An 18,681-nucleotide genomic window follows, 5' to 3' on the forward strand; every position below is an offset into this window, starting at 1 on the left:
TTCCTGTTATACTGTGTTTGTGAGGACCAATACACTCGAGCTGAGCCCAGTAGCTCCATTAACTTAAAACACACAAGCTGTTCCTGGTTACCTGCTGGCATATTGAGGGTGCACACTTAATATTTCAGTGTGTGTGTGTGTGTGTGTGTGTGTGTGTGTGTGTGTGTGTGTGTGTGTGTGTGTGTGTGTGTGTGTGTGTGTGTGTGTGTGTGTGGCTGTGGGTGTGTACGTGTTTATGCTATGGGGACTTGTCATCTTCAGTCTGGCTGCGTCTTTGCTGGGTTCAAACCCAGTTTGGTGTAATTGAATAAGTCAATGAATCTGTGTAAAAGAATTAAGTTGTAAAAATTATTTGTTTTTGTACATCAATTGTTTGTGGAGGTAATATATGGACAAAACTGATTTATGAGAAGAAATCAGAAATAAGAGAGCCTGAGGTGAGGGGCTTAAACTATTTAATGAGGGCTGTGGGAAGAAAAGCGGCAATTTTTGTTTTCTGTTTCTTTGTTACATTGCTGGTAACTGGAGGGAGGCTGAGGCCCAGAGGATCTTGTACATGTTTAGTTTCTTTTGCACCCTGTTTTGAGTTTTTGAGCTCAATAAATCACCAACACCGGTAACCCGACTGTGCCTGGATTCTTGGAGGCCAAAGAACCCCGTCACAGTGACCCAAATCATCACTGTTACTGGTATTATATAGTAAATTAAATCATTACTGTCAAATTGTATGTATTGTCCAATTGTTTATTTGAATTCTTATTCCGGATTAGTTGGAGACATACACTAGGCTATATCAGCCCCACCAAAAATATTTTTCACCAGCCGCCACTGATGGACAAAACTGATTTATGAGAAGAAATCAGAAATAAGAGAGCCTGAGGGGAGGGGCTTAAACTATTTAATGAGGGCTGTGGGAAGAAAAGCGGCAATTTTTGTTTTCTGTTTCTTTGTTTCATTGCTGGTAACTGGAGGGAGGCTGAGGCCCAGAGTATCTTGTATATGTTTAGTTTCTTTTGCACCCTGTTTTGAGTTTTTGAGCTCAATAAATCACCAACACCGGTAACCCGACTGTGCCTGGATTCTTGGAGGCCAAAGAACCCCGTCACAGTGACCCAAATCATCACTGTTACTGTTATTATATAGTAAATTAAATCATTACTGTTAAATTGTATGTATTGTCCAATTGTTTATTTGAATTCTTATTCCGGATTAGTTGGAGACATACACTAGGCTATTTTAGCCCCACCAAAAACATTTTTCACCAGCCGCCACTGCTAGTGGTGTATGCTATATAACAGTTTTCTCTAGATTTGATTTAATTATATCTCTTCTGGCTTCTTAACTGTAATACATCATAGTAAAAATGATGAAGCTTTGGGAAATTCTAGCTAACACTCCTTTACTCTCTGGTTCTATGTTCCCTTCTTGTTTACCTCGAGCACCTTCCCCTTTCATGGTCTCTGCATGGCCCTGCATTGTTCGGATTTATATTCATAACACAGTAAAAATCATACAAAACAGAACACAATAGTAACAAAGATTAAATGTACAGTATCAAAATGTAAAAAAAGGAAGATTTACATAACATTATTGGTGATTGGGACTAAAACATATAAACCACTTTTCAGAATATAATTGATACTAGAATGGACTTCATATCAATAAATATCACTAAGATAATCAGTTTTTTACATTATAGAGATGAATATGAACCAAGAAGACTTTGTTGACAGAAACGTGATACTTTATTTCCATAGGCTCTCTCTCTCTCTCTCTCTCTCTCTCTCTCTCTCTCTCTCTCTCTCTCTCTCTCTCTCTCTCTCTCTCTCTCTCTCTCTCTCTCTCTCTCTCTATCTGCTGAGTTAACATATTGAACAAACCACACCTTTATATCTCCTCCTGCAAGAGTCATTCCACTTTTCATAACCATAAACCTCCTGATCTGTGAGTTTACAAGAATCCCTTTTTATGGAAGTCAAATAAACGGCTTCCAGAGAAAATTACGGAAGGTTTGTAAAAAAATGACAGGAGCCACAAAACATGTACTCTTTCATCAGGTAAGACATTTTTTGACCATTCTAAAATAAAATGCTATCTTTACCAATCATAATTAAAAGTACACACCTGGTGTTTAAAAAAAAACTGTTTAAAATGTGTTTTTTATATAACACTCTTTCCACACTGACATAATTTTCCATTACGACACTCACCTATCCAGGACATTCAAGCTGAAGCTGTTGATTTATCTACTGGCTCTGACTGCCCTCGCTGTGTTTCTAAAGTCAGACTTCACTGACTGGCTTCAGCTGCAGCTTCAAAGTCAAAGCTTGTGTGCTTGTGAAAAATGTTTGTCTGAGGATAACCTGTTGGCCCTTCATCGCCTAAGGGGACTTGAGGAACCATTTTTGTCTGTGAATACCACCCTCTCTGAGGATGCTTTCAATTGGTGGAAGGTAAACTGCAATATCAGAATGCATAGTGTTGTTATAGGGCCTTTTTTTTAAGTTGTGGGGAAATAATATTTAAATGTCAAATAATTCTGGATTAAACACATATATAAATGTATTCTTTATCAGATGATATTCTCCAAAATTTTTTAAAAAATATATTAAAAAACTTTTTTTCTTCGTTATCTTATGCAGGTCAGTTAGTTATACGTCAGCTTGAACACCTAAATTCGGCCAATCATATTTCAACAGTCATCTGTAAATCAAATTTTTTCGGTCATAGCATCTTGATTCATATGTCGCAGCTAATATACGCAACGGTTGAAATAAGAAATGAGAACCATTTGCTTTAACAGTTTGTTCCGTCCCAGTGTTCACAGGGATGGACGTCTGTGTCTTCAGCAGGCGTAGAGCTAACAGAACTGGCAGTGTTGCGAGGCAAGGGCTCAAACATGTATGGCTGTAAGCCTTCTATACCAAATCAAGCTTCTGCTGCGGTGGTGTCCTCTTCCACAACAACTTTGTCCCCGCTTTCCTCCTCTAAACATAAATGTTTGACGGAGGAGACTCATCCACGACCTCCGACACAAAACTCTTCTCCTCTTGCATGTTTCCGCTGTCCATAGCGTTCCTTGACAGTGTCGTTGCTAAGTCACCAATTTAGTGCAACATGGTCCTAATGGAATTTCCCATTGGGAACCTACTAGCACTAGGTTGCAATCTGGTTAGCAAGATGCTTCTGAGAAACCGGCCACAATCAAACTTGCTTGCGAACCTTCTGCCACAACAATCCCGCCTTCTCGATAAACAACCAATCACATTCACTTTATTCACTCAAGTAAAGTCGTGCACCACTCAGGAGAATTCGGAAATGCAGCAGTTGGAACAGCCGTTTCCCTACGACTTTAAAAATTCATATGCAAGTAGCTCAGTCTGGTTGCACTTAACTATTTTCTTACTGAACTGTATCAAAACCGTTTATAAATACTAACATTAAAGCTACAGTGTGTAATAATTACAGGGATATACAGTCAGAAATGTAATATATTATACATAACTATGTTATTAATCATCATCTACGAGCTCAGCCTCTTAACCTTAATATTTGCGTTGCCTTAGAATTCGTTATTTATAATTACATAGGAGCGGCTCTCGCAGCCATGGAGGCAGACATCTTTGCGCTACGGCAGCGCAGAGCCAACAAACTAGCGATTGCGAGATCGCCCATTACGCTCGAAAGTAACTATGGCAAGTTGAGAGAGATGAACTGAGATGGTACTGAACAATAGATGGCAGTATTATGCCTGAGAAGCGTTTAGTCTGCCTGAAACCAAAGAAGAAGAAGAAGCAGGTATACGGTGCATCAGTAACAAGACAGGTGAACAAGGCGGCAGGCGTGAGTGACTTTGCAAACTGTTTGGCACTGTGTGGCCAAACATCAGACGAATGGAGGATCATGCCTACTCTGTATCACAACGAAAAGCGGCGGACACCGAAACCCCGTCATTTAAGAAGCGGAAACACAACGAGAATAAATGCAAGCGTGACAAGAAACGGCAAAAAACACGGATCAACATTGGCACGGCATTTACACGATGGAAGTCACTGATGGAGGAAAAAGGTTTTCAAAGTGACGCTCAAGTTGCCAGTTTTCTGTTGGACAGGTAATTAATCCTATACACACGTCGTGGAAGACATTTTTTCCCGTAACGCTCGCCGTACTGTTGGGGGGGAGAAGCGGTGGGAGGGAGATGTTCATGTTGCTGCGGTCTGCAGTCTGGACGTTAGATGTCGCTGAAAATTACACACTTAAGCTTTAACTAAAAAGTGGAAATTATTTAATTTTACTTGCACATTTATGTTAACTTTCAGAAAACAGCTGGAACAAGAACGAAATATTTCAGTAGGATCATAAACAACTGAGAGCATAGATTATGTTTGGAGGTTTATTGTCATGTTAAAAATGTGCTAAAATGTGCATCCAAAACTCCTGACCCCAAAATGCCTCAGTTCAAATGCGTTTGGTGTGAACACACTACAACAGTGCTTGGAATAGAGTAAGAATATTGATGTTTGCTGAAGTTAAAGCTAAAGCTGACGAGGTGTTTAGATTTGGCCTCTTAAGTCGAGAGATGTGAGTAAATGTTCTTATTAATATCGATTGTAGTGATAGCAATGGTATTTTTTTTAACAGTGTCCTGCATGGCCATGTGGCAATAAAAATAATTGTTTTGATGCCAAAAAAGAGCCCAACAGATTTATCTTGCACAAGTGGAGCAGTACGGCTATCGCCATAGTGTTCCACTTGATTTATGCATATAAATAGCTTTATTAAAATTCATGCAGGGAGTATTACAGATTATATGGACACTGCAATGTAAGTAGAACAGGAAAGGAAAAACAGGAAAAAGGAGAAAAGATGAAAGAAAGATGAGATAAAAGGGAGACAATGATAGAACATCTTCTGTCTGCTTCGTCGATGTGCTACAGTCAGTGTGCGATGAATAAATTCTCTGCTCAGTGGGTGCCAATTCCCCATTTTGCTATCAATACCATTCTAGATCATTTTTGACATGTTGTTTGTTAAACTTAGAACCTGCCGAAGTTTGAAGACCTTATAAATAGCTCAAGTGATTGGTTCTTACCTTGATGATGTCTCCCTGTTTACATTTGTCAGAAAAATTATTTTTCTATATTGTCATTATGCTTTGATAGGAGGAGTTGCTGTAGATCTGTTTATTTAATGAATATAGGTTGGTCTTAGAACACCCCAGCTGTCACTTTTGAGGGACTAGCTTTCACCTGAGTGAAGTTGCCCCCCCCCCCCACCTTATTCAAATCAGACAAAATTAGTGTCAAACATTTGTGCTACGTTTGTGCTGGTTTGTGCAGCAAAAATTTTCATTTGTGCCGCTTTCATTTTAAAGATATAAAGAGATGTTTCTAGAGGTCATCAAAGGTCAACCAGCCCCCCCACTTTCTTCAAATCTTCAAATCCAAAGCAGCACAAACGACAATTTTTGCTGCACAAACCAGCACAAACAGAGCTGAGTTAATTGACACTAGAGACTGACATTTTTTCGGGAATCCCGCGGGTCACGGGATTCCTGTGGGATTCCCGTGGGATGGGAGTCAGTATTAGTAACGATCACGGGATTGGGACGGTACAGGATTAAACATTAACGGGAGCAGACGGGAGCGGGAGCAAACCAATAGTAACTTCCGCTCTGAGTTTTTCACCCACGCTCAAAGACAACAAGAATGGGAGTGGTTCAGGAGCGGGAGTCATTCTGAATGGGAGCGGGATGGGAGTGGGAGTAATTTCACCAGGAGTGGGACGGGACAGGATTTAGATTTCTACTCTGGCCCGGGATCGGGACGGGACACCATTTTTTTCTGTGGGAGTGGGACAGGACAGGAGTGAAAATCCACTCCAGTGTCAGTCTCTAATTGACACCTATTTTGTCTGATTTGAATAAGGTGGGGGGGCTGGTTGACCTTTGATGACCTCTAGAAATATTTCTTTATATCTTTAAAACGATAGCAGCACAAGCGAAAATTTTTGCTGCACAAACCAGCACAAACGTAGCACAAACGTTTGACACCAATTGATCTACTTTGAATGAGGTGGGGGGGCTGGTTGACCTTTTGACCTTTACATATTCATTATATCTTCAAATCCAAAGCAGCACAAACGAAAATTTTTGCTGCACAAACCAGCACAAACAGAGCTGAGTTAATTGACACCTATTTCGTCTGATTTGAATAAGGTGGGGGGGCTGGTTGACCTTTGATGACCTCTAGAAATATTTCTTTATATCTTTAAAACGATAGCAGCACAAGCGAAATTTTATGCTGCACAAACCAGCACAAACGTTTGACACCAATTGATCTACTTTGAATGAGGTTGTTGGGAGCTGGAGAAATTCCACCTTTCTCCAGCAGAGTCCGCCGTGGATCCTCTGAGGGAGCCTCCTGCACAGCTGCAGCTCATCAAGACCATCAGAGGATCCACTACTTAAGCTGTCTTCAGACCTTGCCTCAACGCCGCAGTGTTGTTCCAGTTGGTCAGCGCTTAAGCCTAGATCCTCAGTGAAACTTTATGACTTTGAATCCAGCCTGGATTCTAACTATTGTCTCTGTCTTCCAGGAAACCTGTGCCTCCTCTGTGTAAGCTCAGGAAGAGCTAACCTGCCGAGCCGACCCTCAGAGCCAAACCTGAAGAATCTCAGAGAACCTCCAAGCAGCTCTGGACTAGAGCTGAAAAACCCAAAACCAAGGTCTGTTCATTATAGACGTGAGACGCTGAAGCAGCAAACGGACTCTGCTGTTGAACTCCTCTCCAGATCCAACAGTGACTCTCCCAATGCTAACCTCAAGAACCCTCAAGGTACAATCAGTGATCCTCTGGAAATCAAACCTCTGTTGGCAACGCTAACTGAACTGTCTGTCACGCAGACTCCGGTGAACCAGTATCCAGGCCCCGAACCAGAACCTGTATATTCTGTGTGCTTGTGCATAATAAACTTGTTAAACTTTCATCCCTGTGTCCGTCAGTGGTGTTCTGCATTCTTGGGTCGCTTTTAGTGAACCCATCATGACAGAGGTGGGGGGGCTGGTTGACCTTTTGACCTTTACATATTCATTATATCTTCAAATCCAAAGCAGCACAAACGAAAATTTTTGCTGCACAAACTAGCGCAAACGGAGCTGAGTTAATTGACACCTATTTCGTGTGATTTGAATAAGGTGGGGGGGCTGGTTGACCTTTGATGACCTTTAGAACGATAGCAGCACAAACGAAAATGTTTGCTGCACAAACGTAGCACAAACGTTTGACACTAATGTTGTCTGATTTGAAGAAGGTGGGGGAGCCAACTTCACTAAGGTCTAGCTTTCTGGTAGTTCTATGGCACTGGTGGAAGATGACACATTCCTGTTTATGTCACCTCATTGCTTAATCCTATTTAGGCTCAAGAAGGAACACCTAAACACTATCAAGACAAACACTTGATGTATATAACCTGATGCTTTTGTGATTGATGGACTTTTAACATGTAACGTGTTTATGCAACTTTTAAAATATGTATGCAAAGGGAAATGTATGCAAATTGTTGGCCACCACTTCTCCTTTAAGGTCATGAAAAGAAAAAAGCTAACAACGAATTGTGTTTTCCAGCTCATACAGGGGGAACAAAGAGACTTCTTTTACTACAGAGCAACAGTACAAAAGCTGTTTGAGCTTTTCCCACCCGTAGCTGATTTAAAAAAACCCAGTTCTGACAGCTGCAGGACTTGTGCTGTTGTGGGAAATTCAGTTAATTTAAAAGGAACACATTATGGACCGCTGATAGATTTCCAAGATGTTGTTATGAGGTAAATATTCAGCAAAAGGAATTTGCTCGTAATTTGTCTCTCTTAAAGAGTAAAACTAGTAACAACTGTTCCCTCCATGTCATTCAGAATGAACGCCGCTCCTATCAAAGGCTATGAAAGTGATGTTGGGACCAAAACAACTCATCGTGTCATGTACCCAGAAAGTGCTGTGGATTTAGATCATTCTACACATCTAGTGCTGTTTCCATTCAAGATACAAGATCTTGAGTGGCTCATCAAGGCCTTTACAACGGGATTTTTTGGAAGGTTAGTTATGGATACAGTATTTTATGATACCTTATGTTTTGTTGCTGTGTAATTATTTACACAGATGTTATCAAAAGGGTCATGGAAACAAACAGAAACAAATCCTTATACTTGGCCTTTGTCAGTGCTATACAATATATTTCCTTATCCTACCTTCTTCACAATGAAAAAAACAAACAAACAGTTAAAACATAATAATTAGTTAAAAAAATATAAAGAGGTAACACAAAAGCCACATAAAGACCCTTTAAAAGTAGTGACTGCTTTTCCTTCTTATATGGCTAAATTTATTATAACATCTTGAAATATAAATCTTGAGTTTTGGCACATCTCTGCTAAAGTTGAATTAGTTCAAGACAAAAATATGGAAAACAATCTGTTTTAAAATTGAATCTTTCTATGTCTAATGCCATCAATCTCCTGTATTAAGAGATTGTGACCCAGATTGTGATTCTTGACCCAATGCATTAGATATAAAGCATATCCATAGAGTTCTGGGTTTGTCATAGATCTTTGGATTGAGAAACCATAATTAATATGAACTCCCCTGGGTGACCAAGCTCCAGCCATTCAGAGGGAAGGCTTATTTCAACTGCTTGATTTGTTTCTGCTCACACAGGGTCAGATCTTAGATGAGCCTGTAAACCTCTTCATCTATGGTGGTAATTTGTCCTAAACTTCCAATTCATTCCTGCGTCATTTTCTACATCTCAATATCAATACAAGATATTCTGTAAAAATTCAAAAAAATATTCACTGGACTTGGTTTCCAAGATTTGAAGACGTTTCTCCACCTCTCCAGGAAGCTTTCTCAATTCAAATGTCTGGATCTGCAGTGAGTTTGAGTCTTATATTGAGTCTATATAAGGACCAAGTCTGGACCAAGTCCAGTGGATATTTTTTTGAATTTTTACAGAATGACTAGGACCTCGATGACTGAGAACCGTCATCAGCATCAATACAAGATACCTTTTAAAGAAATCATAAACTAAAGAAAATAAATACATTAAGTAGGTGTCTGTATTTTGCTATAACTTTTATAACAGTAGCCAATGACTTTTCAGGGTTAACTACTACAGTTGCAAAAAGTACCTAATAACTAAAGATAATTCCAAAAAAAGTAAAAAAAAAAAATCCACTGGACTTTGTTTCCAGGTTTGAGGACCTTTCGCTTTCATTCCAGGAAGCTTTTTCAATTCAAAGTGTCAGATATAGCGTTGAGTTTGAGGCTTTATAGAGTGGGGCAAAACAAAGCCTTGTTTCCATGGCTCTTTATAGTTCAGCATTTGACGACTTTCACTTTTATCAGCAGTTGGATGAAATGTGAACCTTGGAAGAATAACACCATGTCAGCTAAATCAACAAACGAGCTAATTTTCATTACAGTGGTAGGTGCTTATCATAAAGGATCTTTGTTTGCAAAACGTCACTCACCATCTCCTTTAGTAGCATAATATGGTGTACAGTTAGAGCCAAATAGCTCTCTGTTGCTCACAAAGTCTATCCATCTGTTTTGCCCAACACAGCGGCCACACTCTGTAGTTCCTTGAAGACATCAGTTCCAGGCTTTTCATAAAGTGCTGGTAAAACTTTTTGGTGTTCATGTGAATGGACGTCATAGCATGGCTCAAAATTTTAATTGCATGTTCAAAGCCAATGCATAAACAACAAAATACAGACATGGATCTGTAGCTATACAAAAAAAAAAAAAAAAAAGTTGGATGAACTCGAAATTTCAAGGCAACAAACTTCCATAAAATTTTAAGTTGGCCAATTAAACTAAATATCTTTAATTTTGCTTTTGAGTTTGCTCAACTCTGAATTAAATTTTTTGTGAACTCAACTGTAAGTTGAGGTAACTTCTAATTTTACATTGTAATAACTTAAAATTCTTTATTCTACTAACTCTCTAGTTGTACTAAAGTTGTACTAAATTTGAATTTGACATTGTAATAACTTCAAATTCCTTAATCTACTATCTATCCCATAAGTTGTACTAACATATGATTTGTATAAATTATAACAGGTGCAACACATACACTGACATTTTTTCGGGAATCCCACGGGTCACGGGATTCCCGTGGGATTCCCGTGGAATGGGAGTCAGTATTAGTAACGATCATGTGATTGGGACGGTACAGGATTAAACATTAACAGCAGCAGACGGGAGCGGGAGCAAACCAATGGTAACTAAAAGAAATATAGGATCGATGCCAAAAAATAAAATGAAATAGAAAGAAAAAAAATCCAGAACTGTAGTTTTTTTCCTTGAAGCCTACACTATAATGCGAGTCAAAAAAACTACACGACCCAAAAACCAACAGTGCTTCCACTCTGAGTTTTTCACCCGTGCTCAAAAACAACAATGGAGGGACCAACAGTTACTACAGTTAGAAACAGGGACTTGATTGACCCTTCATAGAAATTCAGATTCAATGTATTGGTAGAAATCTTATTGAAGACAACAAGAATGGGAGTGATGCAGGAGCGGGAGTCATTCTAAATGGGAGTGGGATGGGAGTGGGAGTAATTTCACCAGGAGTGGGACGGAACAGGATTTAGATTTCTACTCTGGCCCGGGATCGGAACGGGACACAATTTTTTTCTGTGGGAATGGGACGGGACAGGAGTGAAAATCCACTCCCGTGTCAGTCACTAATATACAGTCAAAACTTTTGTTTTATTTAACCTGTACCAGGATCAAAGCCCTTCCAACAGGGCTAGGTAAATGCAAACTAATGAGACCCAACTGTCCCAGTCAACATGTGCTACATTGTTTAGCACATCCTTTTGTAACACTGCTCAATACTATGTGCCATTTTACAAACACTAAACCGTAACACGTAACATATTTAAGGAAAACCCAAAAAAGAGTAACAAGAAGAGAAAATTAACATGGATTGGCTGAGCAGAAGGAACCTTTCAGAGGTCAAACATTCCAGACCCAAAAGTATCAGTTAACTTATGGATTAACTGAAGGAGCACTAAAAGTTTTAAAGGTGCAACAGCAGTCCCTGTGGATGCAAGGCCAGGTTGAACCTTGATAATGTTTCAGCAGAACAGCTTTCAACGGTGTGGCTGAACTTGCAGGACTTGCACTGCATTGATTTAATCTGGAAAACAAAGATGACAATTTGCTAGGGATTTGTGAAGCAAAAATGTTAAATGTACAGTCATTAAAACATAGCAGTCAATAAACCAGTGACACATACAGGTGAATTGGTCTTTAACCCTGTACCAACCACACGATGAAATGCCTATCCTGTTTTATGGGATTTGCACAGACAAGCTATAGCTTATGTTATTACTTTGGCTCAGTTTTAAATGACTGCTAAAATTTGTTTAAATGCAGCAGTTATCAGTCTTTGCACCAAGCTGTTTTTTTCCTTATACAGGAGATGTTGACATTGGGATGATGATGATTTTAGGTGCGCTGACAAATTAGGTTGGTTACATTTTGCATATCTTTGTGAAACAACCTCAACACACAGCTTTGGATTTGTCCCATTGTCTTTCCCCATCTTAAATTGTAAAAAACAAAAAAAATGCTCTATATTTTCTTCCAAACAAAGGAGATGGGAAGGTCTTTAGCTCTGGTTTGTTTCTATGCCATGAATGTGCCATTTATCACACTCACTACTCATGCTGCAAGACACAGTTAATAGCTGTTGTGCCATATGCCATGGTCATACTTTTTGGACATTGGGAACCAGTATCCATATTTCATCTTGTAATGATGATGTGGAATCAGCTGAGGAATCTCTGCAACCCCCAACTTTTCAGCCGAGGCCTACACAGGCCAGTCACAAGGCCACCCACAGAGGTGTGACTTCCCACTCCCCTCTGTGTGAGGACAGAACAAAACCACAGAGAAAACCAGATTCTCTCTCTTTGTCTCCTGCGTTCTTTGCCTCCTCTCCCTCGCCCATGAAGCTTGGCTTCGGCCCAGACTGTGGTGGAGAACCAAGGCTCAAGGGGACCCAAATCTCCAGAATCATTAAGGATGGGTCATTGAGAGAACCTTTCAGAACCAAACTACTGCAGGACAGACCTTTTGCAAAACATTTCTTTGGAGTTTCAGAACTTATAGAGCCAGACAGGAGAGAAGACCTACCCTGTCTTGATGAATGACTGAGACAAAGAACCCCTGCCCTGACTGCTGAGATGCAGCTGGATGAAACTCAAGTTTTCCAACTGGACACAGAAAAAAGGTTTTCAGATCTGGCATTATTAGGGAAAGAACAAACAACATGTGTTTACTGATGAATAAAGACAGCGCTAACAGAATGGACTGCATGCTACGCTATGCTACAGGAATATCTGTTGAGCTGTTGCTGAAGTTTGGACAAGCTTTATTTCACAAAAGGGTTTAAACACTGATGTAACATTAGTGTTCATGTGTTCCTCAAATGCTCATGACATTTCCATTACAAAGTATGATAGGGTGACCAAACGTCCGTATTTCCCGGGACATATCCGTATTTCACGTCCTGTCCCGGGCGTCCCGGGTTTTTTTTAGAAAGTGAGGAAATGTCCTGATTTCACTGCGCACGACGCTCCGTGTGACGTAATCCCTGAGCCGCGTCAGTGCGGGCAGCCCTGTTCTTAATCAGAGGCTCTGTTCGAAAACCTAGGACGGGTCCTCCAAGGACGCGGTCTACCTAGACTGGATCCTTCGAAGTCCTTGAAAATAAGGAGGCCAGAAGAGTTTTGGCTGTAAATTCGAACAGGTCCACCCTTCGGCGGGTTTTACCGCCGTATGCTCTGTTGCTTAGCAACCGTATAAGTTGACACACAAAGCAGGAGAAGAATGAATGCCGAGGTTTTCAAAAGTTTTTGTTTATTTATTTATTTATTTTCTTAAAAGTTAAAGTGAACAAAGACTACACTCACAAGAATCCAGAGTGGAATAAAGATTCCAACCACCGGGAGCAGGAACAAATAAAATCAAATGTAATGATAGAAACCTTAGTCAGTTAAATAACATGCTGCTGTCATTCTGCACATCTCTGATGTTGCTGCTATTTTCAAATATCCATTACTGTAAAAATGTCCATAGCTGCATATTGGTTATTAATTCTCCAGTTTTATATTGTTAAAGCACTTTACAGAATTTTATTGTTTATATCTTAACTCTTCCCTATTATGTTATTCTTATACATTTTTCTAAGGTCCTCATTTGTGTGACCATTTTCAATAATCTTTCTGCTGCTGTAAATTTGCCCATTGTGGGACAATAAAGGAATTTTCTATTCTATTCTATAAAAGGGTTACAAATATATAAGTAAATCTAAACAATGTATGTACAAAATATATCTGCAAAATCTCTAATATTCAACAACAAAAAATACATAGTTAAGCATATTGTGCAAAACAACAATAAAAAAATTAAACTCCTATCAGATTTATAGTTCCCACCCTGCAGATCTATTAGAATCCCCCCCCTCCCCTGCTCCAAGGTGTCCTGGTTTTCCCAAATGAAAATATGGTCACCCTAAAGTATGACCAAGAGTCATTTTTGCTCTGTAGACTATAGTTTACTGGTTCTTGATTAAGCAAGTAACTTAATAAAACATTATTTGGCCAAATAATGTTTTATTCACCTCATGGATTTGCAGTGTGAATCAGTCTGAAAACTTTCCAATTTCTCTATATTAGTGAAAGCTAATTTGATCATATCCCAAATTCCTCCAGATAAACTTTGGTTTCAAACACAAAAATCCATCTTAAACTGTAATATGGCTTTCAACCATGTTACCCTTCTTCTTTCTACATTGTGGTTTAGTTTAGTTTAGTTTTTTCTAGTCTTAGATGAGAGTATTAAACTGAAATATGTTTGACTTGGTTCTGAATGATTTTTCTTAATAAACTCATATTTTGAACAGAAGTTGTGGTGTATTTGTTCCATGTATGTGCAGAATTACCTGTGTGACCATGATTAGTGCTTGAATCACTCTTTCATCTATTGTTCTAACACACAGCTAATAGGGCTGTGTGACAGCCGAAATAATATCTGATTAAATAAGATATTTTACCACCCCTACCGGGCAGGGCAATAGACATCTTGAAGTATCAGAAATATAAACTCCCAGCTGGCTGGGAATTGAATTGAACATAAAATCACAACATAGCCTCTGTGCTAAACATGCTCGGGAACTTAAGTTCCACAATGTTTCTTTTGCTATTAAAATTATTTAAGTTGTGTCATCTTGTCTTAACAGATCATATGCACCGTTAAAAACCAAAATAAAAGCAAACAGAGACTTGGTGAGTAAATTGTCTAACACGCTTTTATTTTTGCTTGTGAAAAGAACTCGTTAAATTTAAACCTTTCAAATTAATTAAAGGTGATGGTGATCAATCCAGCCTTTATGAAATATGTCCATCAGATTTGGCTGGAAAATAAAGGAGACTATCCCTCCACCGGCTTCATGGCTTTGATCCTTGCACTTCAAATTTGTGATGAGGTAAGAACATTTTGGCTCGTTTCCTTGAAGATGTACAGTTTAATCTAATTATTGGTGAAACTCCCCAATGTAACTTCAGAGGTTAGCATTAGTCGTTTAAAGCTCCTCTTTAACGCATTCTCATCTAAAGACTAAAAACAAGAGCTAACTAAACTAAAATATGTTGTTAGGCAAGAAAACTCACATGACACTTCACTAACCAGACATACTGTGGTTATTTGATATAGGATGTAATCTAGAGGGGTGAATGTGACCTTGAATTTAAAGGAAACTCCATGGCTTCTCAATCTGCTGCTCAAAAGTGGTCTGATGTAAGTTTTAAGAATGCAGAGGGAGATTGTTTAATATCGTTACAGTGCAGTGTGTTAGGTGAAGAGACTGACGCTATGTGTGAATCAAATACATAGAAAGGGTACAAGTTTAAAAAAACAAAAAATAAACCCACCCAAATATGGTATTTGAATTAGTTTAAAATTATCCATCCATCCATTTTCCGTCACACTTATTCCGAGAGGGTTCATGAGGGGTGCTGGTGCCCCCCAGCTGGCTACGGGCAAGAGGCGGGGTACACCCTGGACAGATTGCCAGTCTATCGCAGAGACAAATAGGAAAACAACCATTCATGCACACACTCACACATCAGGTGAATTTAGCGTAGCCAATTAACCAAACAATTATGTTTTTGGACTGTGGGAGGAAGCCGGAGTACCCGGAGAGAACCCACGCATGCTCTGGGAGAACATGCAAACTCTATGCACAAAGACCCCAGGCACGGAATTAAACCTGGAACCTTCTCGCTGCAAGGCAACAGTACTACCCACTGCTCCACTGAGCAGCCTAGTTCAAAATTATATATTTATCATAGCGTCATCCTGCATTTCAGATGTAGAATAGACGATCAGTGGAATCTTGGAGCATGCATCTTGTTTTTAACAGGGTAACAGAGTGGAGTATCTCCTTTATACTCTAACAGCACAGTTTACTGCTACACAATGAAGCTACTAAGACTGTCCAAATGTCACTGCTTTGGAGGTGGGAGGGGCTTAAAGCAGCACTTGCTGCTTGCTGAAGGCAGTAAGCTCAGAGAAATCAGTGTTTTCACGTTTTCTCCAAATAGTCACAGGAAACAGAACAGTCGCTAGATTTGTCACTAGTCACTTTGTTGAAAACAAAGAGTGCTAGAGGGGTCTGAAATGTAATATATAACTAAGTATAGAAAATGTTCTACAGGAGTACAGGAGTGCCAAACCTGTGGCTAAAAGTTACACAGTGCTGCTTCGAAATTATTGTTTCTTATCTTCTCCAGCGTAACCAGCATTTTAGCATTGGTAGGGCAAGTCAATGATTAAATTAGAGGAATGATTTTTTTTAGCCTCTGCTGATTTAGCAAGATTGAAGAGATTTAAAGAATATTAATAATTTAAATCCTAAATAATTTTATTTTAGAAGGACATACTAACTGAAAAAAAAAAACACAGGCTTGAAAATAAAGCAAAAAATTACAAGTCAGGTAGTACCTAGAGCCACTATAACTTGGGCTTGTAATAGGGTTGCCAGCTCCCTGAAAAAAAAAAAAAAAGGGACACCTCATGTGCGTGCCAGATGACCCAATTGCCTTGACCCCTCTTGTCGTGGTGATTTTTTTAAGCCCCCCTTTGTGTGTAAAATTATATTTTTTTAACTATTTGACTCAAATCTGCATTGAATTAGAGCAGTAAGTATCTTAAACATAAGGCTGTCCTACTAAACTTCAAACTGTAAAAATGTAAATAAAACAATAAATAAATAGTGCACTTTTTTGGTGCAACAACAAACTTGTGCAAACTTGTGAACACATCTGTGCCTTAAATGCAATGACTGTAGGCTACAGTTGTAAACAAGAAAAAAATCATTAGCTCAATGCCACATAATATTGTGAAAGTCTACTTTTTCCACTTCTATTTCCTCTGAGCCCTTGCTGCAGTGAGGAGTACTTCAATTTCTAAATACTGAATGATTCAGTTTTTCAAGGGACGGTTGGCAAACCTTGCTTGTATAGATTAACTATGTGCCCTTGTGATACAGCCATATCAATCACTCAAGAAAGAATGCAATGATTCATTAAATATCATTATTTAACAGCTTACGTAATACATTTATGTAATTTTAACTTAAAAAGTGTGCAAAAAAAAAATGAATAGGCAGTAAAACGAAGTCAGACAATGGGATTTGAAGTTCCTAAACAGTGGCTGTTCCCAAAACTCTTTCCTGTAAAGTGTAACTGCAATGCACAACATCAGTACAGCAAACAATCGATATGGACATCCCAGGTAGTAACTCAGAACTTTGTGGTAGCTCAAAAATAATAGATATATTAACTTCAATTACAGCAAAAGCTTTTATTGAATGGTGATAGACATTGCAATTCCTACAACAAAAGTAGAGCTCTTTAATATAAACTTGAAGCACTATGCCATATGTTTTAGAGTCGTCTGTTTCTACATGATTATTTCTATGTATTTAGGGGCCCAGGTGTCTGCACTGCAAAGTCTTGATTATCATAATTTTCCTTTAGGCAGAACAATAGACCTGAATTATGTGAACAAATCATACCACCAAGCAAAGAAAGCTATGAAAGGAAATTAAGGAAATCGGGGGTGACCTAGCCGTTTTTTTTAGACCTTAGTTCAACAGTAAATTTGTGGCAATGACTGAAATGTTAAGCTGCCAAGCATCATCCAAGAAGAATTTAAAAAGTTTCTCTAACCCTATAATGCCAAATGTATCGTATTTGATACGTACGGTTTCTGAAATGTTTTCCATCTGACACCTTTTGCATAATTTAATGGTAAAAACTTAAAAAAATCCTATTGTACACAATCAGATATACCTGATAACAGCCAGTAGAAGACTACACAAAAAATAATCTTGACTTATCGCATAGTAATAAATTATTAATATCAAAAATGTATTTCTGTTTTTTCTTTTTACATATTTTGTTAAAAGGGCAAATAAGGACTTCAAACCAAAAAAAAAGTAATTTTCTGTTTTGTTTTATTCTTGAATCTGGCTTTAAAGGGTTAAAGTTTGTAAGGAACAATGCCAGTATTCATCCTTAAGTCCATTATAGAATATTTTGATGTCACTGACAGGCTAAGACAATATTTGTATTTCTCTATAATCGTTGTGGGTGAATTATTAAACTTTTCTCAGAACCCTTTTCCAACAGGAAGAGTAGCAAAACGATTGAATTGTTTTTATATCATTGGCATTTTGGCAGTTTAAAAAAAAATTAGAAGTAGATTTGTGGCAGCAGGTTTTCCTTACTAAACTAACCCCAAAAACGTCCTTTTTTGTTTCTCTAGGTCCATGTATTTGGTTATGGAGCAGATGACGATGGAAACTGGAGCCATTACTTTGAAATATTGCCCATCAAACAGTTTAAAACTGGACCACATCCTGGTCAACATGAGTATGCAGTCATACAACAACTAGCTAAAAATGGTACGGTTACATTTTATAAAGGACGATAAGATCTATATTTAAATTAGGCACACCTAAAACATTAGATCTCACGTGATTTACCTGCATAAATAAAGATGCAATTGAAAAATACAAAATTTGCATACAGTATTGAAAATGCTCAAACCCCTTAGAATGTATTGGTACTGGCCTTGTTCACTTAAAGTTTAAGAACCTCTATTTCTATTTCTATGTACAACCAAAGATTTTAGAAGTCTGGATAATGGAAAACATTTCACCTTCAAAGGAGTTGTCCTAAATAATGAATGCGTTGGGCTTCTTTGAGAAGTTTACATGTTCAATATGGGCATGGGCCTTTCAAAGTAATTCAATTTAATTTGTATACGCTTCATTTCATTTATATAAACTTTTATATACACCATTTATATACACTTTGTTTTTTAACTGCGGTGGTGGGCTAACCCTGGAAGGGTTATCCATATATGAAACAAAACTATAATGCTTAAATAAATCACTTTCGTTAAATTGTTGTTGCAATGCAATATATCTCAACCTCGTTTTATGAAATAATGTATGAATTTTTATATGTAAATTGCCTGAATCCACTCTGCATGTTTTCTCTTTTATCAAAAAGTTGGATGAAAACGCATTAATTCAATCCA

General features: G+C 38.4%; 1 protein-coding gene across 1 annotated transcript; it reads left to right on the forward strand.

Annotated features, from left to right (window-relative positions):
* The first annotated feature begins 1,912 nt into the window (after nucleotides 1-1,912).
* On the forward strand, nucleotides 1,913-18,402 carry LOC119788063 (CMP-N-acetylneuraminate-beta-galactosamide-alpha-2,3-sialyltransferase 1-like). Its single transcript, XM_038292197.1, has 7 exons — nucleotides 1,913-2,057; nucleotides 2,219-2,453; nucleotides 7,627-7,823; nucleotides 7,911-8,090; nucleotides 14,312-14,357; nucleotides 14,438-14,557; nucleotides 17,902-18,402. The coding sequence occupies exons 1-7, from the start codon at nucleotides 2,041-2,043 to the stop codon at nucleotides 18,067-18,069; spliced, it is 963 nt and encodes a 320-aa protein (XP_038148125.1). The 5' UTR covers nucleotides 1,913-2,040; the 3' UTR covers nucleotides 18,070-18,402.
* Nucleotides 18,403-18,681: the final 279 nt, after the last annotated feature.

This window comes from Cyprinodon tularosa, unplaced genomic scaffold (genome assembly GCF_016077235.1).
Source record: "Cyprinodon tularosa strain WSP-4 unplaced genomic scaffold, ASM1607723v1 ctg1087, whole genome shotgun sequence".
Taxonomy (NCBI): domain Eukaryota; kingdom Metazoa; phylum Chordata; class Actinopteri; order Cyprinodontiformes; family Cyprinodontidae; genus Cyprinodon; species Cyprinodon tularosa.

What these genes read in the sequence shown, in the direction of transcription:
- LOC119788063 (XM_038292197.1), top strand. An exon ending in ATGCTTTCAATTGGTGGAAG is followed by an intron (nt 2,454 to 7,626) that starts GTAAACTGCAAT and finishes TGTGTTTTCCAG; the next exon opens with CTCATACAGGGGGAACAAAG. An exon ending in TAAAAGCAAACAGAGACTTG is followed by an intron (nt 14,358 to 14,437) that starts GTGAGTAAATTG and finishes AATTAATTAAAG; the next exon opens with GTGATGGTGATCAATCCAGC.